Consider the following 25020-nt stretch of genomic DNA (forward strand, 5'->3'; position numbering starts at 1 on the left):
ACAGGTGGCGACAAATCTCTTGCTATGCGGTTATTTTCTCTGCAGAAGAAGAAGAAGAACAGCTCTCGTTCGCTGGAAAGGCTGAATGCCGGATGTGACGTCACAGTGCGCGAAACGCATCACGCTTTTGGTGGGAATATGAGTTCGCCTCCACGCACATTTACCGTAAAATAAAAACACATATTGTGTGTTTTCTGATATTTAATGAAATGCAAACCAAACGACTGTTACTCGTGTGCATAATAAATTCAACAGTGTGTGCGTAGCGGTTCTTGAGGTGTGTTAAAATCATCCGGCAAACCGGGAGAAGTTCACCTCCGCCTATTGTTAGCTAGCATGCTAACCCTTTAGCCAGCGCTAATTCTGACGTTGCAACAAAGTCTATTTATCTCACTTTTCAACGTGTCTAAACCGGAAGTGCCCTATGTTCGTTTATTGTTAACTGGTTAAGTTAGCGTTACGAGGAAAGACAAGCGCCTGGCGTTTTACTCCAGTCAACAACAACAACAACAACAACATGCCAGAAATCAAACTCAAGCACGTCGTTTCTTGCAGCACTGAAGACACCGTGAGTCCCTTTTCTCCCACTTGGATTAAATTAAATGTGTAATAATGGAAGTTTGAAGGCCATTTGGCTCATAACAGAAACGCTTCGTGGATTTATTTGTCTCTTAATGTCTCGCAGACTCACAAGGCAGACAACCTGCTGAGCTCCGACACCTACAGGAAGTGGAAAGCAGCGAGACCCGGGGAGAAGCAGACCTCAGTCATCCTGCAGGTGTGTGTGCGTGTGCGTGTGCGTGTGCGTGTGTGCGTGTGTGTGTGTGTGTGTGTGTGTGTGTGTGTGTGGGGTTCACAGTGCAGTTACACAGCATAGTTTGTTTAACCATCATAAGTGTGAAACTCGATCTTACTACAACTAGCTGAGACATTTCTACACTCGCCCAGCTGATTGTACATGTGCTGGGCGATATGACAATTATATGGTCAAGTAAAATCCACATGGGGCGGCTGTGGCTCAGTTGGTAGAGTCGTCGCCTCTCAACCGGATGGTCGAGGGTTTGATCCCCAGCTGGGCAACATGTCCGATGTGTCCTTGGGCAAGACACTTAACCCCGAATTGCTCCCGCTGCTTCGGTGGCAGTGTGTGAATGGGATTAGTTACCTCTGATGATACTACACAGCGATCACGACCATCAGTGTGTGAATGTGTAGGTGTGACCTGCGGTGTAAAAGCACTTTGAGTAGTCCATTTATCACACAGGTCTAATCCCATTCATACACCGCCACTGAAGCAGCAGGAGCAATTCAGGGTTAAGTGTCTTGCCCAAGGACACATCGGACATGCTCCGGTTGAGAGGCGACGACTCTACCAACTGAGCCACAGCCGCCATGTGCATGATAACTAACCTGTGTTTGAATCAATAACAGTAACACATAAAAATGCTCCTTAAATACCGTTAAATACATAAAAAGAGTTCCTTTTCAAAATACATTCAGTTGCGTCTTTTGACATGCAGTTGGTTTTTGAGTTTTGCTCAGAGAGGGAGAAGTTATCTTTTTAAGAGTGTGCGTGGTCTTGTACTGGTTTCTAAACTTACACAGCGTTTTGGGCACTGTTTTTGCTTACTTTTTCTAAGACATCACACTTGGAGAACAGTTACAGCTAGAAGACAGCTGGTTGTCTCCAGGTTGTTCAAAATGCAGCTCTTGCGAAGCATTAAGCCCGGAGACGAGAACAAATCCTACGCATTTTTGTCTCTTTTCACCTCCTTCCTCAGGCTAACAGAATAAATAAAGAGGTTACGCAGAAAATGTGAAAGAATCTGTGGTCTCTAAACAAGAGAATTCTTGGTTAGAGACCTTGTCCCTGCAAGAAACTTGTCCCTGCTCTTCAGTATTTAATTCAATCTCTGTTCCACTTTGTTCAGGGCTGTATGATACAAAAGCAGGTTAGAGTGCTTTACAAAAGGTCGTATGGAACAGCACATAATATACAGACAAATAAACACAACAGATAATGTTTGTGGAATAAATAAACTAGTTGTGTGACAAGAGATCTCCTGTTTGGTTTTGAAAGAATACCTGACATATCAAATCTAACATCAGGAGTCAGTCAGCTCTAATACTAATAATGATCATTTATAGGCACATTTCAAAACACTCTCAGTCTCCTTACACAGCAGAGATAAGAATGAACATTTACAGGTAATAAAATCCTTGTGAAGAGGATTATATTCTTTAGGTGCTTTATTGCTGAATGTCAATTCATCAGATTTAAAAACTGCTTTTGGTAAAAGAAGATTTCCAGCAACTTAAAAATTAGTGAGCAATTTATTTTTCAAAATCTTCACAGTAAAAAATGTACCAAGGAAATATTTGTTCTCTTTTTGGTCTCAATATTTTTGATTTGGAGAGTATTGCCCGGCAGATATGAGATGTTTTGTGCCAATACCGATATCGATATGAGGGAGAGAGAAAATCCAATACTGATATATCAGCCGATATCTTTTTTTTAGATACATGTTCAACCTTTAGTGATGGATATATTTAGATATACACGTTTAGTGTGCTTATTCATCAAATGTAGTGATCCAACACTTGTGTTAAAGATATAAAGTATAACAGAGACAAGATGGTCACACACTGGAAAGTAACTGTGCATTTACGAGCATCAACGCTTGACAGTCTGAAGAGTGATGATTCTTTTTTAATCAATGTTGAACTGCTAGTGTAATCAAATGAAACTGAAATGAAATTATATTCGACTGGTGAATCTGAGATTAAATTAGTAGATACCCATAGTCACAGAGTAGAACTAAGAACTTTATTAGAAAATTCTGTCTGTGCTCCCATGTTTGTTTATTTGCTGTAAATGTTTACTTCTCCATTAATGTGTTAAGACATAGGTACTGGTGAAATTTGTTTTAATCTTTAACGTCTTTAATGGATGTTCTGTAAGCTTCAATAACTCTAGCTGGTCTTTTTTCTCAGTTCGAGAAGGAGGAGCAGGTGCACAGCATTGATATCGGGAATGAAGGTTCAGCTTTCATCGAGGTGTTGGTGGGGAACTCTTCAGCGACCAGAGACCAGGACTATGAGGTATTCACAGCAATATCTCCTCTTTTTGTTGTTGCCATAAGAAACTGCTCTGTACTAGTTTCACATATTCTTTGCCCCCCCTCCTCCCACTTTTTAGGTCCTTTTGGTTACGTCTTCCTTCATGTCTCCCACGGAGAGCCGTAACGGCACCAACGTGAACCGGGTGCGTTTCTTTGGACCCGCCCAGCTGCAGAAGAGTTCAGCACAGGAGAAGTGGGACAGAGTGAAAATTGTGTGTAGCCAGCCGTACAGCAAGGTGAGAGCCCAGGCAGTTACACAGCAATACAAGAGAAGTCCACATAGGATACAAAATATTTCTACACACACACACACACACACACACACACACACACACACACACACACACACACACACACACCACAATAAGGATGTACTTGTCTTGAAGCCGTGTGTCTGCACCTGTGTATGTTTATGTTGTGTGTAGTAGTTACACTTTGATACTTATAGCAGTGTTTCCCCTACCATTTTTTTTGGTGTGGCAGCCCAGTTTCTGAGACCTAGGGGTCATTAGGTTGACAAAAATTTTGGCTGAGTCAGCATTCCCGGCATGACCATCAATGAGACTCCGGAGCCCCCTGCAGGAACAGATGGGTTAACGTCACTCATGCTCCGTACATTAATATTAACCGTATATGGGGGAAACACTGTTTAGGGCACTTAAGTTTAAAAAAAAACCCACTAATAACCATGTGTGCCCTGTTACTGGTGATATTAAAGGATTTTGTGTTTTGTACTTTGTAGAACATCGCATATGGACTGGCCTTTGTTAAGTTTCATTCTCCGCCTGACAAAAATGAACCTCCAACATCTTCACCGGTAAGTTTTTTTCTTAAAACCAAGAATGCCCATAGATGTGTCTTTGTTTCCTTGATCTTTTCACATGAGACCTTCAGTGCTGGCCGTTGATCAACATGCTTGTTTTGATTCTGAGCTTTAGGATTATATATGAATGATGCCTTTCAAGACTTTGACAAACAATATTGAAAGCATTTCTTTTCATGTAACACATCCAAACATGTCAAACATGTAATGTTCTACCGTTACCGCACAAGCCAGACAGAAACTTTCCCTACACAATACAGCTTTTTATTTTTAGGAACAGTATAACATGGATACCTTTACAGCGCTGTACATTTTGTAGTTATGCAAAGCTGTGCTTCTGGTAAAAATGCAATCCCTCTAGCTTATTGTGATATCCAGAGGTAGACGTCAGCGTGATTTCTGCTATTCTATACAATTATGCTGTTTGACTTCTTTTTTTTAAAGTTTTACTTTTGGGCTTTTTATGACTTTGTTTAGAGATAGGACAGACAAATAAAGTCATAAATCAGTGAGAGACAGCGAGTGGGGTATGACATGTGGGGAAAGTAGCCCCAAGTCAGATTCAAACCCAGGTCGCCTGCTCTGAGGACTACAGCCTCCATACATGGGGCACTAACCACTAGGCTACCAGCACTCCATGCGGTGTGAAAACTGAAGAGCATGTGAAGAACGCCTTCGCCACTTTGCGTCCAATTGAGGCTAACACTGCATGTATACGCCTCAATTGGACCGAAAAACAGTTCCACCTTCTGATCACACAATTAGCTATTAATTAATGTTTATTTCAAGGCTTCATGGTTGAAGGATTATCCCCCATGGTGATTTATGGTGCAAAACACGTTTGGTATGGAGTGTAAGTGCCCTTGCAAATAACGCATTTTTCCTAATTTACTGCAGTATAAACTAGATGAATGGAACAATCTTGTCGAGCAGATACTACGTTACAGTGGCTGTAAGTCATTGATGCTTCTTACTTTCACGGCTATGCTTGGCGAGTCAAGCAGAGAATGCAGCATACTGGAGCGGCGTACAATGTCCCTGCTGGGGCTGCTCTCTGACTTGGTGCTGTGAGGGAAGTTGAGCTTGTGCACAAGAATGTTAAAAAAGATGAGCCCTCTAGTGTGAGGTTCAATTATTCTCCCGTTACACTGGGACCTTTCTTTTTTTTTTTTGTACATATTCTCGTGTAACTTTGCTGCCTTTTCTTTTTCTTTAGTTCAAAGTTGAAAACACAAACACTGAAACTCTCCCACATGGGAAAAGAAAAGACGGATGTAGCCTCATAAAAATAAAACAAAGATAGATGTCATCATGATGCCCTCTTCAGTGTCGGCATGACTTTAAGTTCATTTTAAGAAGACGGTCTTACGGAGCATGTTACAATAATAAATACATGTGCAGCTTTCCCTTGACATGAACACATGAGATGTTCCTACATTTTTACTACATCATCTCATCGTTGTGTGTCTCGCACCTCAATCCATCCTGAGAACTGCAAAACTTTATAACTCATGGGATTGTCCCCAAAGTTAAAGCCTTTTTGTGCTACCTTCATCTTCTCATTTGGCACTTAACAACACTTTCTTGTCTCCTTCAGAAACTGACAAAGCTGGGACAGTTCAGGGTGAAGGATGAGTCTCCTTCATCAGGGCCCAGCCTTCAGCCTGGCAGCCTCTTCTTCAGTCGGGATAATTCAGCAAAGTCCAGTTCTTCGCCTAAAGGTTAATCCATTTATTCACATTAACCAGCTGCTGCAGCCAAATTAAATTCTTTGTGGTCCTGCTAACAATAAAGTGCTAATCACGTCGCCGCTAATTAAGCTTCATTGAAGTGTGCCAGGAGACAAAAGAGGGACGAGATGATTTCAAAGGCATTCTTTATTATCGAGCTACTTGGTTCCCTCACCGACACTTTCCACTCCTCAGTGTCTCCTCCGAGTCAGAAGTTGAGTTACGCCGCTGCTGCCCTGCAGGCGGGTGGCAGCTCCCACACATCAGGACAAGCCTCGTCCTCCAGCTCTGCCTCACCACAGGTACTAAACACCGGCATCACTTCAATCACTGAAGGACAGCCATCAAGTAGCTGCTCCTTTAATGAGCAGGGCTTTATTTAGACATCAGGAAAGTTTACAGAGAGAAGAGATGACACAGAGGCAAGAAGGTTTGTTTGTTAGGAAGAGATCAATGTTTTTTTATTTTGACTTTAAATGACCGTCTAGTCTGCTAAATGAATGCACGTTAAAAAAACATTTTGACACATTGAACGACTCTTGCATTTCAATAAATAATGCATGTGCTCCACTGGTTGACGATGTGTTTGTTCTCAAATCTTCACAAACCAAAAGGATGAAAGTTAAACTAAAATGTAGAAAAAAAGTGTAGTTAGGGTTTCCGTTGGGCCAGAATCTGAACTTTGATACAATACTAGAAAAAATGCAAACAATAGTGATGCATGAAATGAAAAAAATATTAATCCTATGCAACCAATATTTATTAAGTTCTTGTTTTCTTTTACAAACATTTGGAAGAAACCTGTCCAAACTCATTTTTTCCACTGTGCTAAAGTTTTCAATCTGTTCATCTCTCTTTAATCTCATCATCAACAGTCTTCAGTTTCAGCAAGTATTGATGTGTTGGCTTATCTACAAAGCTTTTGCATTTGCTTCACATTTTTTCTCTTCACTTTATTCTTCCGGACATACTTGCACTAGTCAATCCGTACCGTAACCAAGCACGCTTCACCCCTAAAGTCCAGTGCGTTTGACTAGTGTGAGATTTATTGTGACATTTTGTAGACATACTGAACCTAAAGTCTGAAGCACCAGTCTTAAACATACAGAGCTATGTCATTTTTTCAATTCTAAAATGGTGTTACATTTTAAGTTACTTACTTGTATTGTTCCCTTCTAGCAGACAGCGAAAAGAAAATTTGAGTTCAGCAAAGAGAGACAGTCTTCCTCTGTTCCTCCACCCTCCAAGAAAATCAGCCCGGCTGGCTCACCTGAGAGCAAAGCTGCGACCCCCAAACAAAAACCGAGTCAAGCCAGCACACCGAGCGCCAGCACTGCCAAAGGTAACCCATCTGTTAATCTTAGCTTAGAGTTTATCAATGTATCAGCACAGCCTTGATTTTCCCGATCTTCTCTCCAGCTTCCCCGGCACAGAAATCTGCAGAGAAGAAGCGAGAGGGCCAGCCCAAACCCGAACCTAAACCCAAACAACAGAAAGTACAATCCCAGAGCTCACCGCAAGTCCCATTCAAGCGGACAATGGAGGGGGTGGTGTTTGTCCTCAGCGGCTTCCAAAACCCCTTCAGAGGGGAGCTGAGGGATAAGGCTCTGGAAATGGGAGCCAAATACAGACCCGACTGGACACCTGACGCCACACATCTCATGTAAGTATGATAATAATAATAAAAACATGATTTGTATAATGCTTCTCAAAACAAGTTACAAAGCACTTTACATAACACATAGAAATAAAAAAATCAAACCCTAAAATCCACAAAAAGAAAGTCTAAATCAGCGAGTTTTTAAAAGGGACTTAAAAGAAGACGGCGTGTTCATCCCCATCCATCGTGTATTGAGAGCTGAATGCACGCTGTGCTGGGAAACATAGCAACACTGATTCGACTGGCTGCACGACTCTTTAACATCTTTTCTCCCTCACGAGGTCATAATCATGCATTTCATGAAAACTGTGGTATATCGTTCCGTAAATAAACCTTGTGGAGCGCACTTCTGATTGAAAGAGTCCGATATCAAAGGTAACAAGTGACCAGCCTACGACTCGTGGGCTGTGGGTCTGTAGGCTTCTAATCTGTAGGAGTGGAAACTCCGCAAATCAAAGACAAACGATCACTAAGAGAGCTGTACAGAAACTTCACGTTGTAGACTTCGCTGAACACAATAGATCTCCTCTCTGGGAGACCTCTTAGATCACACTGTGTGTTATATTCCAATGCGATTTATATTCTGGATTTTACAGTAGTTGTCCACAAATTGCCCAGATGTTATCATCTGTGCACTAACATTTGTATTTTATTTCACTGGCTACATATCGTCCTGATAAGATGTTGTAGTTTATTCACATTTTTGCAAGTTATTAAGAAAATCCCTTCAATAAAATCAGAGTTTTTTCCCACCACAGCTTCAGATAACTCTTCTTTTCACTTCAGTCTACCCCTGTCGGCAAGGATAGTCCAGCAACATGCCAATTAAAAACAAGAAGAAGAGATAAAATATGAAGCAAAAGCTTTGTAGATAAGCCAACACATCAATAATTCCTGAAACTAAAGACTGTTGGATGATGAGATTAAAGAGAGATGAACAGATTGAAAAGCAGAATGGATAAAAATGAATTTTGACAGGTTTCTTCTCAGTCCATGGAAAAGATTAAAACCTCAATCACACATTTTTATTGCTGCACTCATCTAAAATCTGATTATTCATGTAACATCATTGATGTGGAAGGAATACGTGGGGCATCTATATGATATTGAGAAAATAAATATAATGTAATAAGCCTCTATTGTTCGAGAGATGTTTGTCAATCAGAGACTTTGAGCTGTGGTTGTTTTTTTGTAATCATTACAACAGATTACAGGATTGCGTAACAGCCCTGTTAGCACTCTCAGTAATTCAGTCTGATTGCTTCTTGAACTCTGCTGTCAGAGCCAACTATTATCCTCGTCAGCCTCTATTTAGTGATGTAACTGTGTGTGTGTGTGTGTGTGTGTGTGTGTGTCTCTCTACCCATTAATCTCCAGCTGTGCCTTTGCGAACACCCCCAAGTACAGCCAAGTGAAATCAGCAGGGGGCATCATCGTACGGAAGGAATGGGTGATGGACTGCCACAAGAGGAAACAGAATATCTCCTTTAAACGGTAAGAGACAAAATACAGTTGAGAGAAGACACAATTTTACAGTTGTAACAGTGCAGCTGACAGGCCCGGGTCATGGCTCGGCCACAGAAACATCTGGATGGGATTGGGTGTCTTGTTAAAGGGTCATTACACCAGGGCGGCAGTCTGTTGAGCATGTGTCCAACGACTGAATCCGCGTCTGATTAATACGTTCTCCTAAGCCGTGGCTGTACCTCCGCATAGTACAATCTGCACTCAGCACTCCCGCTGATTGAAGCGTCCAAAAATACACCTCTCACAGCTGTGGTGCCCACTTGCTTGAGAGAACATTGTAACCTTGAGCAGCTGATTTCTGCTATGATCACAAATTCAGTCCAGCCGGCTCCAGCAGCTCCCTAATTATATGCCTCATTACAGGGGGAGCTTTTGAAACATCAAGGTCCCCTGTCAACGATCAACCAAAATCTGTCCACTGAATAATGGAGTTCTCATACTGGCGATGGAAAGTCTAAATTTATGGGAATAGTACAGTACCTGCCCAATACAGTATTCAGCTTATTTTATCATTATGGGAATTTCTTCACACTTTCGGGGTCTGTACTGATTGTGTCTGACTCAAAGTAGTTAACCATGTTCCACCAGGCTCTGCAGGGTTATCCAAGGACACTGACCTGTAACTTTCATATGCAAGCCCTAAAAACTGCCAAAGCATCAAGTCCTACTTTCAGCAATTGACAAAGCTTGACAAAGTATAATGTAATAGATAATATTTGATGATACTACTGCTGGTTCACAAGTCTAAATAACGTTTTTTTAAATCCTCTTGGAGCAAAGCTGAGGCTGGCTACACACAAGATGATTTACAAATCTTAAAAACTGATTTTAAAAACATGGGAAACCACAGACGTCAGTAGAGCTGGGTATTGTCCCCAACCTCACAATTCAGTTCGATTTTGATTCTTTGGGTCACGAGTCGATATTGAGTCCATTCGATATTGATCAATATGCTTCGATATCGATTCAACTCTGCTAAGTTGTGATATGACATGGACAAAGAAACAGAGTCCACTATGCAATGAGATATAATATAATGCTATATATAATGCTATATATATATAATGATATAATGAGAATATTTGCCTTCATATAAATGCTTCATGTAGTTCAGTGGAATCACAATATCAACAAAAGAGCAGAGAACATTTACCCCGGAGAATATCCTGCGGCGTTCTCACATCAGCCAACTCGGACTTGCTGCAGAAAAAATGACTAAGGGTCTAGAAGGGAAACTCTGGGTGAAGCCTGTTGACAAACATTGGCACATCAGCAAATCATGTGTCATGAACTGATGTCAGTAGCCGATGTTTAGCGAAATCAGTTTTAATGCAGACGTCTAGTACACCTAACTGCTGATTCAGAGAAGAGGTTTTTAATTGACAGAGGGAATCACCTGTTGAACAACCATGACTTCTTTTCATTGTCAGACATGAGAGAAACTAAATATTTATACAGTATATCTTTTTTCACCAGGAAACAAAGTGTAAAGTAAATCCTCCCAGTAAGCATTTTGGACTTGTTGCTAACTCAAAGTGTCCTCATACTGCATGCATAACAAAAGTTTGTTCCCACAACTATCTTCAGTCTATTCAAAGTGGATTTGTTTAGCTTTATCTTACCTCAGGCAAACAACTGCCCACTGTCAAGTTTTTTTAAATATTGTGGAAACGAAGCAGCAGAACAACAGACCACATTTCTATGTTTCTCTCCGTCGCTCAGTTGTTTTCTATATCGCTGTCAAACCTCGTCTTCTTTTTTCTTTGCCAATCCTGAGGAAAGTAATTTATGTACAAACTAAAAGGAAGTGTGTCTTTTTTGATACTACTTGTGAAATGATTACTATGTTAGTAAATCAGTCACAAAAAATAATCAGCGGTAGCTAAATCATGCAATTCATCCGCTGATTCCAGCTGCACTTTGAAACATGAGGACTTGATGCTTTCTGATTCTGCATGTTTATAAAACTTCACTGGGTTCTGGAGTGTGGGGTGCACACAACAACCAATCTGATGTTGTCAGCATGGGTGTCAACCTCATCCTTCACAGAATTATTGTATTTTTTTCAGAGGAAAATTGATCCAATTCTAAAATAATTGGCTTATTATTCTTTGATGAGAAAGAATTGTCAGGTGTCACCTCAAGTTGAGCCAAAGCGCACAGTGAGAACTGTCTCAACCCGATTATTTGTGTGCTTTCCTCTGAGTATAATTCGATATTTTGATATGACTTCAGCGGGATAAATCTCGAGATAAGACGTAGGTGCTAGGGAATCAATTTTCTGCTCTTCTTTGTCTTCAGATACAGAACGTCTGAGTTACATTTTTGATGGGATTATTATGCGTGCTTACGAGCTGTGCAGAGACACGTGAGAGTAATGTGAAGCGCTTTTAAAATAATGACTGCTGAAGATCGATGGCACGTACGGTCTTCTGTTTGTTTTTTAATAATATCTGAGTCTCAAAAAGTGAGCTTAACCAGCAGCCTGTGTCGTCATTCCTCCCTCACGGGTGCTTTCCTCAGCCAATATCTGAGCTGAAGATCCCTCGCCTCCACCACCTCCTCCTCTTGTCGCCCTTCTCATTTTGTAAGAGTAATCCATTTCCCTGCCCAGCACCACTATTGTGCAGCTTGTTGAGTGTGCAGCTTTGATGATGTATCCTTTATTTAAAAGCTGCATCTGCTATGGGTAATTAAAAAGGAACCACTTACTTTGATGATGACGAGTACCAAGCAAATATGCACACTGACACTCTCAAACTGTTGCTCCATCATGCACGCATATACTTTACCACAGAGGCAAACCCACCGCCTCTTTCACCTCATAACATGCATAGGTACTTGTGTAGGGTATATATTAAAGAGAGTGACATCATCATAGCAGCCCAGAAATGTGTTCCTCATGCACATTATGCAATCAGAGAGGATTTAGAGATGCTGAGGGAGGAGAGCAGAAAACACTCAAGCAGCTCTGCCACTTCCCTGTCACAATAAAACTGAATAACTAATCAGATTTTTCATTAAGAATTAGACCCCGCAGCACCCGAGAGGAATGAGCAAAATTAGAATACGTATCGGCATAATCACACACCATATTTATTGTACGGCACGTTCTAAAAGTTCTCGTCCATTCATCCATATTCATCATCATCCATTCATACTGACGTCTGCAGAGCAGCGAAGACTTAAAAATGCATTAAGCTTCAGGCTGTTTGTGATTATTTCCTTAACAATGAATCTGCCAACTATTCATCCATCCACTTCATCTGCTTCTGTGTGTCTGACATGTGGCATTAGGCTAAGGAAGGAAGGAAATACATTGCTCGTGCCTTGTAGGGCAGTGGTTCCCAACCTCTATTCCCCCTCCCTGAGCCCCCCCTCCCCAAATTCTACCTGTGTGTAAGGAAAGCTGAGTTTCCCATGACTATGAGGCAAGTTGTCATGACCGTACATTCTCTGAAATGTGGGTGTATACATTGAAAATAAGAATACAATTTAATGTCAAACTTTACCTCAGTATATAACTTAAAGACAACCAAGGTGTCATAAGACGTCAGCTCGTGCTCTCTCTTTGTCACTCTACTTCACGAACACACTCACCTGCTCTCTGGGGGGAGGCTCCAAAGAAAAAAAAAAGGGGGGTAGGGGGGTGTGTGTTGCAGGAGTATGGGGTAAAGAGCTTTTACTACAAGCCACCTGAAACTCAGAAATCCAAAGTGAGAGCTGTGTCTGTATTCTTAACACGGAGTCGTTAGGGTTGACTTTTGAAATGTATTAAGGTCAAATATTGGTCTGTAAAAATGTCAAAAAAAGGGTCAGAAATGTCTCTCCTGATTTTCAGTAGACTAACATGTTTATTTTATCTCACTCTATCGCAAACGAAACACGCATTAAACGCATTTCTGATCCGACTCTGGTATCTTAAATAATCAATCAAAGCAGAATCAGTGTAGCAATGACTTAAAAGAACAACTAGAGATGCAGGTTTTACATTTCCTTATTTTGTTTTGATATGCAGGGCAGAAGTTTCCTTTTTGCACCTTTGTGCCTCACCATGCAACAATCATAAAACGAAAATGAAAAGAGGCTTGAGATCTCGACTGATTTATGTCCAAAATCTGAAAGGAACATAAAAGTAGTTTTGAAGAAAAGAGGCTATAAAAACCCTAAAAACAAGAACAACAACAAAAATGAATGGCTGTTCTAAGTTTGCATGAATTATAACTTCAAAGCAAAAAGGAGCTACAAACGACGGTTGTCATTTTTTGTAAGATTTTTTCAAGTTTAACTTTCTATAAAAGTTCATTTTTACAATTAAGTATAATTCATGGACATTGTTAAAATGACCAGAATGAGCAGTGATTATACCTCGAGTGCAACCTCACAGTTGTTTCTGTTATTCAATCAATCAAACCTTTATTTATTCTCGAAAGGACATTTTGAAGATCGATTACAAAAACCAACGAGATCCATCAAAAACAGTTACAATTCAAAACTAAGTGTCTAGAAGTCCCTAACTCTGTAACAGAGGGAAGAACTCTAATGGTTAGAGTTTGTTGGAGGGCGGTCCATGAAATTGGGGCATCAAAAAAAAATTCTGTTCAGTGAAAGCTCAGGGTACTTTAGGAACGAGCCAATCAGAAGGAACATGTAGGGGCCCGAATTCCACTCCAACAGGTCTGTGATGTAAGGTGGAATTTTTCCAATAAGGGCCTTGAAATTACTGTATATAAAAACCAATGTTTGTATCGCCTCTCTTCAAGAGAAGGCCAACTAATCTTCTCATACAGCTCACAGTGATGAGTGCTGAATCTATCACCAGTTATAAATCTCAGGTCGGAGTGATAGTGATACTATTGAATAGTTTTCTGATGTTTTCCACAATTAAAGATCAACACTCAAGTCTAGAGAACGCTGTCAAAACAATAAATCAGTAGGGATGTAAAGATTATCGTGAAATCGATTCAAGGGTGTCAAGTTTCACATCGGTACTCTGAAAAATGAATCGCAATAATATGGTGAGCGTCAGCAGCTGCAGAGTAGAGGCGGTTGGCAGAGCAAGATTTTGAAATTGAGGACGCACCACCGTCTTTTAAATCGGAGGTGTGGAAGCATTTTGGCTTCTCCGAGACAATAAATGAAAGAGGTGAGAAGATAACAGACAAAACAAAAACTGTGTGCAAATATTAGAAGAAGACAGAGAACTACACAAATAGCACAACCAACATGATGCAGCATTTAATCGACACCACAATGAGAAATCACCTCCCCTTGTTGAGAGAAAAACATTAAAAGGCCAAAACGCACAGACAAGCAGCCCCTGAAGGAATCTTTTTCACTCATATGTCTACAGTCTCATTTTGTAAAATAAATCATGAGAGAATCGTGAACCCAGCATCTTGAATCGTATCGTATCGTACCGTGAGTTGAGTGAATTGTTTCATCCCTATTAATCAGTGATCCAAAGTTTCTGCAAAGTCTCAGACAAAGCACTTCTTAAGTTCACTTAAGGTAAATCAGATCCAGCTCGTTGGTCGGTCCTTTTAGGTCAGGTACCTTTATTGTCATAAGCAACTGAATCACTCCCCTTGCCCGCAGCGTCCTCCTTCATTCTGCAATTTCCTGAGTTTTTATTAAACAAGCAGACATAGGTCAGTGAAATGTCTCCCTATGGTGTGAGCACAAATGATAAAACCTTAATGCTGATATCCGACTCCCTGCACTTCACGCCTCTAATCTGATAATGTCCAGGTGACTTTATGGTGACCACAGGGAAATATATGGAGAGGGTAGTGAGAAATGTCACATCTTCATTGAATCTCGTGCGTGTGTGTGTGTGTGTGCAGGAGTATGTTTTATTCATCCATTTCCCTGTTTTACTGTCGCATCATTGAGCTTTTATTCGTTTTCTAACCTTTGTAGAGAACATCACAGCGTGAGTCAGGGTCTCTGTTATAACCGGGAACTCCCTTCATCTTGCATGCTTTAATTTTTCTTTACAGGTCAGGGGTTGACATTAAGTTAACTTTGCCACTAGTTTTCAAAGATCACTGGCCCAACCATTGTAATCACTGACCCAGGAATGTTACTTTTGATTTGAAAAATGTCACCATTTTAATCTTGAACCATTGTGATGCAAAAGTAAATTACAACTTTTATTTAATTAATTGAGCTCTAATTATATCAAATATTTTGTATTTTTCTTATATCTGTGTGCTCCTGTTTATTCACCATGCTGGTAACTGTAAGAGTCTACTTAATCTGATATTAATATGAGGCTGTAATAGAGCTGGAATTGTTATGATCACCTTTCTCTCCTTCTTTCTTCTCTGTGAGAAACTCTTCATCCTTAGATCTTTACTTTAGGAGCTCTCTTAAGGGCTAAGATGCCCTGCTGTCACTCTCGACTCTTCCGGTGATTTTTTTCCTTTGAATGCCAATTTAAGCCCGGCTTTTGGACAGCAGGGACAGCAGTGAAGCCTTCGGCTGCCTTTCAGCTGTGACACACAAGCGCATGCACGAGCGCTTGGTACGTTGATGCTGTAGCAGTTATTAGTGCAACGTTTTTAAAATAATTACTGACAAAATACCGGTATGACAGGAAAGCGCTGTGAAATTGAGAACGTGTTACAGTCTATTTTTTTTCAGGCAGTATTTTAACTGGCCCGAGCCGAATGTGCAATCAGCTGGCCCGGAATCATTCATCCGGGCCAGCAGTTATAATGTCGAGCCCTGCTGGTTTTACAACTTTCCATTTTCTGCCACGATTAAAAATGACCATGTCAACATTAGGCCTGCACGAAACAAGAAAGCTCTACAGCCCTGTGCTCTCAAATTGTTGGATATTATATTATGATATATTCCTTCCAATTAACAAAAAAGCAAATTATTGTTTGTACATTAGCATTGCAATATGAGTCGTTTATGTTTGACATAGTACACATGTAAGTAACACGTCTCTCTTGAATCCAGAATAATAATTAAAAAAGTGTGGCTCTTTTTACCAAAGTCTTCATCCTCAGTCTTTTGTCTTCATCCATCGTACTAGCTAAGCTCACAGTCTTCATTCAAATTAACCCCAATATATGAAAAATGTGGAGCTTCAAGAGACAAGACGTGACGTTTGAAAAAAAAACAACTCCTCCTCTGTCGCCCCCCGGTGGTGGAACGAACTTCCAAACTCCATTCGATCTGCAGAGTCCCTTTGTACCTTTAAGAAAAAACGCTGGTTGCACATACATGTTATAGTGGTGCGTTGGTTGCAGGATATAAAAGTCACCACCACTCGCAGTGATTGGTTGAGTTCACGTATTCAGCTCACCCCCCCAAAAAAAAATAAATAGAAAATTTGAGTCAGTTTTATTAGGAGTTTTGTGTAAGTGTGAAAGCATCATTAAAGGGTTTAATTTGCCGATGTCTTTTTAAATAAGTGACTGTAAAAAAAAAAGGATAAAGATTTAAGGGTGTGCAGGGGCAAAGCACGATTTATGACTCAGCGGTTCTGGATATTAGCTGAGTGACACATTTTGGTGTTTTAGTCCCCCTGCAGTAGATCAGCCTCATCTCCCAGTGTGAAAAATGTAAAGTATTCTCGGCTACAGGTAATGTTTTAAACATCAAATGTCTGGTGAAAAATGTTACCTTCATTTTGAACCTGCTATTATTCCACTATTACCTGACAAAGGCCCACTGCTGTTTGAAACATTGCACGAGTGAAGCTGATCCCGCACAAGATAAATTGCACAGGCGTTCTTTTCTTTCTGGCCTTTAATCATCATGACACTTTTTGTTGACCTGTTTTTTGTCTTGCTGCAGGTATTTGATGGATGGTGCCGAGTCGAGCTCGGAGAGTGAAATGGAAGTGGATGAAGAAAGTGAAGAGGAAGTGAACACAAAGGTAAATCTGTTTTTTAAATGAATCTCTAAAATAGTTGTCCAATTGAAGAATGCTTTTACCTGTTTGGTAACATTCAGTCAGTTAAAATGCTTCATCCTTTTTTACTCTTGCAGACTCCTCAGAAGCAGGAGAGAAAAGCGACGGCCAAAAAGACCCCAGAAAAGAGGGATGAAGATGAGTACGGGGGCTCCACCGACCTTGATGAATCAGGTTGGAACCAAACTACTTTAATGGAGCATTCCAGTGTTTCCAGGCTTTTGTTTGAATATAAGATGAAGCACTTTATTGTTGTGAAAAGTGGCTAAAGAATGACATCCTTTGAAAATCTTAAAACAGTTTTCCACAAGACTATGTGTAGGCTGGCTGTCATTGGGGAGAGGCGGGGGTACACCCTGGACTGTTTGCCAGTCAGTCACAGGGATAGTGAGATATAGAGACAGACAAGGAGACAGGAAGCCGGAGTACCCGGAGGGAACCCACGCATGCACGGGGAGAACACACAAACACCACACAGAGAGGCTCATGTCTGCCAGATTTGAACCAGGAACCTCATCGCTGTGAGGCAAGGGTTCTAATCATCTGTCCATTCGACCTTTACACATAGCGATTAAACAACGGTGCTCTAACCAAGTTTCTCCACTATTACGCCTTTGTAGTTGCAACATGATATTGTTGTCCCAGCGTGTAATTTCATATTGTGTTAAAGCGCAGAAGCACGAGAGGCACAACATGTTAAAAAAAAAAAAAAAAAAAAAGTAGGTGCCTCACATACACACACACACACAGAGCGGTGTTCGGCCCTGCCGTCTCCGCTGTTATACATTGTCAGCTTCTCTGTTGTGTCTCTGATGGCCCATCATGGATGGAACGACTTTGACCTATCATTCTGCCTCCCTGAGTCACACATTTCTGATGAGGCGTAATGGAGAGTAAATATCCAGCCTTCAACTGGTAATGTGTAAGCAGCTATTTCGTATCGCAAGCCAACACCATCGTCGGAAAGGTGGGTTAAAGGATAAAAACAGAGTGAAAAAATGACATGTTAGAGTTTAGACTGTCATGTTGGTCCAGTTCTACACTAGTAGGTCCATTTTGAGGGGTGGGTTATTAGCTGTTGCTGATTTATTTACTTGTTTTTTTCTTTTTACATTATTGTGAATTATACTATATTTACATATACACTACATCAAGGTCAATCAGCAAACATTTCCTCTTCTGTTTGGAGATTATTTTGTTTGTACAAGAAGTTCAAATAGTTCCTCTATTTACTTATTTATTTTAAAATGTGTATTGTGGGGGGGGGGGGGGGGGGGGGTTATGCCTTTGTTTAGAGATAGGACAGTGAGTTGAGAAGAGAGAGAGCATGCAGGGAGAGGAGCCACAGGTTGGATTTACCGGCGCCCCAATAGTTCCTCTATTTTCATCTTAACATCTTTCAAAGTTCAGGAAAAAAAGAAGCAGCTCCTCCAACTACCATTGGATCGGTGAAAAAGTCCCTTCGGACCAAAAACACCTGCTGTCATTGTGAGCATGTTTGGATGCAGATTTAAAGGTCCCATATCATGCTTTTTCTGGTTTTATATGCTCTTTAGTGTGTTTTCCAAGTGTCCTGTGCATGTTTAGGCACATCTATGTGCAAAAATTCAAAGTCCGCGGAAACGCAACGCTGCAGATCAACGAGCATGACCTTTCTTATTTAATATTAATATTTGAAGACTGCTTTACATCAACAATCTGGACAATATAGATTTGAACAATAGCATGTTGCAATTACTTTTATTTAACTGATACCAACTTATGTTCCAGATCTGACAGAGATAAAAGATCAAATTCATAACCTTTAACTTCTCATTTTTGTGTGGTGGCTGTGGATCAATAGTAGAGTGGGTCATCTCTCTACCAGAAGGTCAGGGGTTCGATCCCCAGCTCCTGCCGCCACATGTTCAATTTGTCCTTCGGCAAGACGCTTAACCCCCTGCTCCTTCTGCTTCATCTGCGACGTATGAATGTGCTAAAATAGCTCTATACAAGCCCAAGTCCATTTACCATTTATGAATTCCTCTGTTTTCTGTTTTGAAGTCAGTGTTTATCTTTTCTCTTCTGTATTTGTTCAATTTCCAAGTTGAAAGAGATAAAAATCTCTCCTCTACACAACCTCAGTCTCATCCTTTTGATATCTCTGTATCAAGAATCCATTGAGAAAAAAGAAAACATCATTTCTCAGTCACTAAGAAGGAAACGATAACCAAACAAGGTTCACTGCCCTTTTAATTAGATAAAGTATTGTTGATATTTGAAGCAGAAAATAAACTACTACGTTTATTTTTTCATTTATTTTCTTGCTTAGTTGTGTGTGGTTTTTTTTTAGAACCAGTTGTAAATTGTAATTGTTTTTTGCCTGCGGGAAGCAATTAAGTCAAATTAGATTAGACAAAAAGGGTCACCTCGGTGAAACACTTGGACATGGATGAGTGGACGAGGCCACCGTGAAGAGAACAAGACTGTAGACGCTGGTGGACTTTCAAAAATGAAAGCGAGACGTGATCAATGTGAAGGGACTTGTGCATGATTCTCATTTCTATGTTAATGCGAGGCCAGAAGTAAAGTGGTGGGAGGCATGAGCGTGGAGACACAACAAACAGTGAGCCAATAAACACACGCAGGGAGGCGGCTGTTTAATGCAGGCGTCTTCCCTTTCCCCCTCGACAGAACATTATGGCAGGGTAACGGAAAGTGTAAGCAGCAAGGTCACAGCCTTTGAACTCCTGATGGTTCATCATAGAAAGGTGAATTTACCTGCTGTTTCCTCTGCCTGCTACAAATACAAATATTTAACAAGAAACAAGACGTGCACCGATACCGATATTTCTATTATCATAACTAATAGTGTTGTTGTTGTTGTTGGTGTAATGTGTAAAGCTGCACAAAGCTGTAGTAAACATGGTATAGCATTTTGCTGGCTGAGCGTACAAACAGGAAGCGGCAACAACTGTCAGGTTTTTCCAAATTAAATCTTTGAAACTGAAGTGTAAGAGTTGTACTTCTAACATAAAGAGGGAGCTGTTACATCTTGCCTGAACGTCGTCATGGAGACGTTTTGTTTGGCACTTCTTACAGTTCAGTCTGAACGTCTTCAAAGTGAGACTGTGCGAGCGGAGAAAATTTAAAGTGCCCAACCATCTTGCTTGATGAGTGATGCGATTCGGCGCCGTCAGTCCAAAATCCGATATGTAAATTACCTCAATGTCAGACCTGATACCGATATAAGATCGAATCAGTCCCATCTGAAACCTCGGCATGATACAACAACAAAAAGACAGACTAGACTCCCCCAAAACATCCAGAAAGGAAACAGATGTAACCATTCAGAAGTGATTATTGGAAGTGTAAGTACAGGGCTGGAGTGCATTGGTGGTATTTTATCAGTAAAGTTACATGGGGAAGTATAAACATTCATTTTGGCAGCATTCTCTCTTTCACATTCTCTATTTCCAGACCTTTTCTTTTATTAAAATCCATCATTTTTTTAAGGTCACTTTAACCACTTTGACAAATAAGCACTTTCTTTCACAGGAGGGGATGATGATGGATCGGCCGTGGACACAGAGGACGAGCTTCGGAGGTAAACAAAACTGAAAATGTCAATGGTGGTGTATGAAACATCGATGTGGAGGAGTTTATTTTCCTGTGTCCTTTGTGGTTTTTGAATATGCCGGTAATTCTGCGTTCAATGACTTTTGGTCTAATTAATCATTGCACAGTAATCAAACATGAACTTAACGCCTCCTCTCCTCTTAAGTATGTGACTGGAGTCCGTAGATCCGTAAATATTCAGACGAGTCCTAAACAAGGAGGTGCATGTGTTCATCTATGGAACCTGATGAAGAGTGTATAAAGTATAGCCATATTTGAGCAGATTAACATAATATACTCAGATCACGTGCGTTTATTTTCTTAACATGTTCAATAAATTGACCAATAAAATAATGTTAAAAGTAGATTAAAAAGGGTGAACCAGGGGCGCTGGTGGTACAGCGGTATGTGCGTGCTCCCCATGTACGGAGGCTATAGTCATCCAAGTGGGTAGCCCAGGTTCAGATCCGACCTGTGGCTACTTTCACGCACGTTGTTCCCCACTCGCTATCTCTCCCTGATTTTAGACTATCAAATGTCTTATCTCTCCAACAAAGGCACAAAAAGCCCAAAAATAAATCTTATTTTTAAAAAAAGGTGCACCAGAAGCCTAGTGGTTGGTGCGTGCACCCTAGTACGTAGGCATAGCGCACTCCAAGCGGACGGCCCGGGTTCAAATCCGACCTGTGGCTCCTTTCCCACATGTCATTCCCCATTATCTCTCCCCACTGTTCTGTCGCTCCAATAAAGGCCCAAAAATACACCTCTAAAAAAAGCTTTATTTTTGATCCTTCAATCAACATTTGCAATTCATTTGAAGGGAATCTCAGATAGTCAGCTAAGCTAGCACACTGTCATACAGTCTCTCTGAAATCCACTGAAATAGTTAAACAATTTTACGTGCCCGACTCACGTTCTGAAGTGAAATATTACAGAGGGGAGGAGTTTCCCAGGCACGTCAGATATCACGGACATTCCCATAATGAATGGACTTTCACTTGACTCGCCTCCGTACATATATACGTCAGTGGAAATGAGGCGTACATTCGCTATAGTTAGATTTGCACATTTTTTTTAGTGAACTCTGAGATTGGCCTTATAGTTGCAGAATAAAAACGTTTTGAAATCCCTGAGCTGCAGAGTGATGGATGGTTTGACATTTCTTTTGACTCATTTGGCTCTCAGGAACATTTCGCACACTTCTGAAAAAGTGCTTTTAATCAAAGATACCAGAGATCTCCATATAAGGGTTGATAGATCCACAACAAGTTTACAAATGAACTAACTCTTACTTAGGTTCATGTTTAATAATTGTTCAATAATTATTATGGCCAAAAGTCACCGTAAGTGAACGTGAAATGACAAGATGTAGACTGAATAACTTCTTGACTTACAGTAAAGTATAAAAGTTATGAGATTCTTTAGCTCATTAAAATGTTGAAACTACGGTTGCTATCTCAAGAGGAGCTCAGACAAGATAAAAAAAAAAAAACAAGATGACAAGCAGAGATGTGTCATCTTTTTTGAGAGGCAACCAAGCAGCGAACCATGTAGCATCAAAGTGAACAGCAGCCCTTGTCCTGTCCTCTCCGACAGGGTGGAGAACGAGAGCAGACAGAAGAAAGCAGCAGTTGGAAAGAAAGTCAAAGAAGAGGATCCATACGGGGGGTCTACTGATGAAAACACAGACGCCGAGGCTGAACAGGATCATCCCATCCCAGAGCTCCCAGGTCTGTCTCCTTTTGTTCTCATCTCTGTGTCCTCCTGCTCCTTTCTCTGTACCCGCTCCTTTCACAGAAACAGGTGTCCTCCTTTCCTTGTCAGCCATCACAAACACTGATAAGAGAGTAATTGGATGGCTTCTACCTTTCAGGAGCGCTTGTAGCATTTTTCTCTGTTTTCCATGGTACTCTGCTCCTTTCACGCCCTAACAAAGAGCACCTACAATTACTCCTCCCCTATGATGTGAAGTCATTCAGTGCCTCTCTTCTGTTCCATCTTCACATTTTCTTCCAGACTTCCTGCGTGGAAAGCACTTTTTCCTCTACGGCAAATTCCCAAACAACGAGAGGCGTCTTCTGTTAAGATACATCGTAGCCTTTAACGGGTGAGACAGCCTCCTGACAGTTACACATTAAACCTTTTTTGACCCAAAGTGTAATGAAAAGAAAAACCGTGCTGTTGAATGTTTGTATGTAAAAACACAAATGTCTTTGCTTCAGAGCGATTGAGGACTACATGACGGAGAAGGTGCAGTTTGTGGTTACCAGTGAGGGCTGGCACGACTCCTTTGAAGATGTGAGTCTGCCCTCTTTCTATTTTTTTTTTTTAATTTGTCTGAGAAACAACCTCTGGGGTTAAATCCATAATTTAATACACAACACTAAAAGCCCAAAAGATTCATATTTTAGAAGTTAGCACGAGTCAGTTTGTGAGTTATAATCAAATACGAGGGATAAAGCAGAGTGGGAGCCTGAGTTATACGGCCTTTACAGTCTGACTCCAGGAGTGTCGGGAAATTGTGTGTCAGAAATGGTTTTGAGCCGTTTGAGGGCCTTGTTAGAATCTGAATTGGCAGTTTCAGTTGACAATCTGAACTTTGAGTTGTTTTTCAAAGACTTTCTACCTCTTTCTGTCTGCCATTTGAAATGCAGTGAGAGCGCTTCATGACCCCTCCGTGCCCCCCCCCCCTCTCTCTCTCTCTCTCTCTCATCTATCACAGGCCCTGATGGACAACAGCAATCTGAACTTTGTCAAACCTTCCTGGATTTACGCAATCAACGAACGGCAAAAGATGCTGCCCTACCAACCCTACACTGTTGTCCCCTGAATACAACGATGTAATGTACACAAAGGTGTGTGTGCACAGACACTTCACAGGGGGAAGCCATAGACAAACTGAATTCTTTTCACAAACAAACAAGCAATAAACTGTTTCTTATTAATGATGCTTTATACTCGCTATTCATGAAATGTCTTCTTCCTCAGATGTTTTCACGACAGATGTTTCTACCTTTTGACCAAGTAGGGAACTGTTTGAAAGGTGTCTGTCGAGGTTAATGTTAGGATTAAGTTTAGATTTGTAATTAGCTTTCAGTTGAACGGTTCTTCTTCTACCTTGGCCTCAGAGTACCAACCTTATTGCCACTGTGCTGCATGGACATTTAAAGGACAATGTACACTCTCTCTGATTCAGGGCTTGTTTGAATGTCTGTGTTCCTGGGCTGCACTTTGCTGCTGCTGCGGCTCACCTCGGCCACCTCAGACTCCGTCTGAAGAAGACTTATCACTCGGCCCTGAATGCCAGCGGCGCTGATAAGACCGTGACTGGTGTAAGCCAGCAGACCATTTTTGAGACCAGCCTGAAGTCAGGTGAAAAAGTGCCATTTGTTTAAGAACGCAGCTAATAAATGCAAACGTTTTAAAAAAAATGAATTATTGATTGTGTTTGTATTTTACTAATTGTAATAAGTGGTTATGTGATTTCTGTGGGTTATTACAAGTTTAATTTCACTTTCTTATTTGCTTTTATTGATGTGTTTTGGTGTTTAAAATGACATGAAATGGACTCACCTGACCTTTTCATGCTTCATTGGACACACGGCAGTGTGGACTCTGGCTTGTTTACGTCTTCATCTTAAAAAATGTTTTTGTTCTGATTCTACTTAATTATTTTGTCTAAAGAAATAAAAAAAAGTTTTTTTAATGAAGATTATTGTTCTCATCTTTATTCATCCAGCTGTGTTTGCACTTAGCTGCTCTCACACTATCCCCTCTATATTTGCTGCTGGAGAGCCACTCTCTTTCCATTTTCATTCCTTCCCTCATGTCGAGCACGCTCTCCTCTCTCTAATATACTTCTCGTCCTGCTTTGCGCCCCGGAGCCACTGGGTCTACTGCTCTTCAGTCAAGGGGATTAGAAAAGATGAAATGTGGATGTGAGACAGGGGAGGGAAGGGTTGCTACGGGGGGAGAAAAGAAAGATGGAAGGAGTTTGGAGACGTGTTTTAAGAGGCCAAAGATCGGGTTTTATGGCTCTTCTGTATGGGTAAAACAGAACTGAAAGTGTGATGTGCCTTCGTACCTGGGATCTGATTTGCTTTTCATGAAAGGGAGAGTGCAAGGTCAAATACATTTTAAGTTGTGAAAGCAAGAAAATTTACAACTGCTAAAGGTATCACCCTGAAACGCTGTCATATTTCATTGAAGTGCAGCTGGTCGTCAGATGGCGGGGAGGACGAGCTGCTTTCAGATTGTCTCATTTGACAGTTTGTCTTTGGTTCAAAACAGCAGCCTCCGCCCTATTCCCGTTACCTTCGTGTTCCTAGTCTGATTTATTCTTTGCTCTTAGCATTTTAATGATTCCTGTGAATCTCAGCACTGACCTTGCTAATATAACCGAACAATATTTGGCTGTGTCGTTTTAATCCTTGTTATTCTCAGGCACACAACATCAGGGGTCTTCATCTGCAGGATGTTTTCCTTTTATTATTGTAAGATTTCAGTTCTTTGTTGGCTCTGATCATTTGTGTTCCCTCTTCTTTCTTTCTTGTCTTTTTTTTTTTTTTAAAGAGCTAACTTAAAACGCTTTTTATTCATTAATACGTTTTGCAGAGATTAGATTTTAA

At 40.8% G+C, this 25020-nt stretch overlaps 1 protein-coding gene across 3 annotated transcripts; it reads left to right on the top strand.

Annotated features, from left to right (window-relative positions):
- Nucleotides 1-90: 90 nt before the first annotated feature.
- On the top strand, nucleotides 91-24102 carry xrcc1 (X-ray repair complementing defective repair in Chinese hamster cells 1). 3 transcript variants are annotated; one of them, XM_020652558.3, is made up of 18 exons: nucleotides 91-568; nucleotides 686-778; nucleotides 2995-3102; nucleotides 3200-3358; nucleotides 3865-3939; nucleotides 5543-5666; nucleotides 5871-5977; nucleotides 6855-7017; nucleotides 7095-7338; nucleotides 8713-8829; nucleotides 16678-16759; nucleotides 16873-16969; nucleotides 20333-20381; nucleotides 21989-22122; nucleotides 22409-22499; nucleotides 22615-22690; nucleotides 23115-23247; nucleotides 23589-24102. In XM_020652558.3, the coding sequence occupies exons 1-17, from the start codon at nucleotides 518-520 to the stop codon at nucleotides 23220-23222; spliced, it is 1878 nt and encodes a 625-aa protein (XP_020508214.2). In that variant the 5' UTR covers nucleotides 91-517; the 3' UTR covers nucleotides 23223-23247; nucleotides 23589-24102. The 3 variants fall into 3 exon arrangements, with proteins under 3 accessions (XP_020508214.2, XP_020508213.2, XP_020508215.2); XM_020652557.3 differs by having other exon boundaries at nucleotides 23115-24102; XM_020652559.3 differs by having other exon boundaries at nucleotides 6858-7017; nucleotides 23115-24102.
- The last annotated feature ends 918 nt before the right edge of the window (nucleotides 24103-25020 follow it).

The sequence above is a fragment of the Labrus bergylta genome, chromosome 8, assembly GCF_963930695.1.
Source record: "Labrus bergylta chromosome 8, fLabBer1.1, whole genome shotgun sequence".
NCBI classification, from domain to species: Eukaryota; Metazoa; Chordata; class Actinopteri; order Labriformes; family Labridae; genus Labrus; species Labrus bergylta.

Coding starts and splice junctions, on each gene's coding strand:
- xrcc1 (XM_020652557.3), top strand. CDS start 518: ATGCCAGAAATCAAACTCAAGCACGTCGTTTCTTGCAGCACTGAAGAC. Junction 3,359..3,864: donor GTAGCCAGCCGTACAGCAAG/GTGAGAGCCCAG, acceptor TGTACTTTGTAG/AACATCGCATATGGACTGGC. Junction 7,339..8,712: donor CCTGACGCCACACATCTCAT/GTAAGTATGATA, acceptor ATTAATCTCCAG/CTGTGCCTTTGCGAACACCC.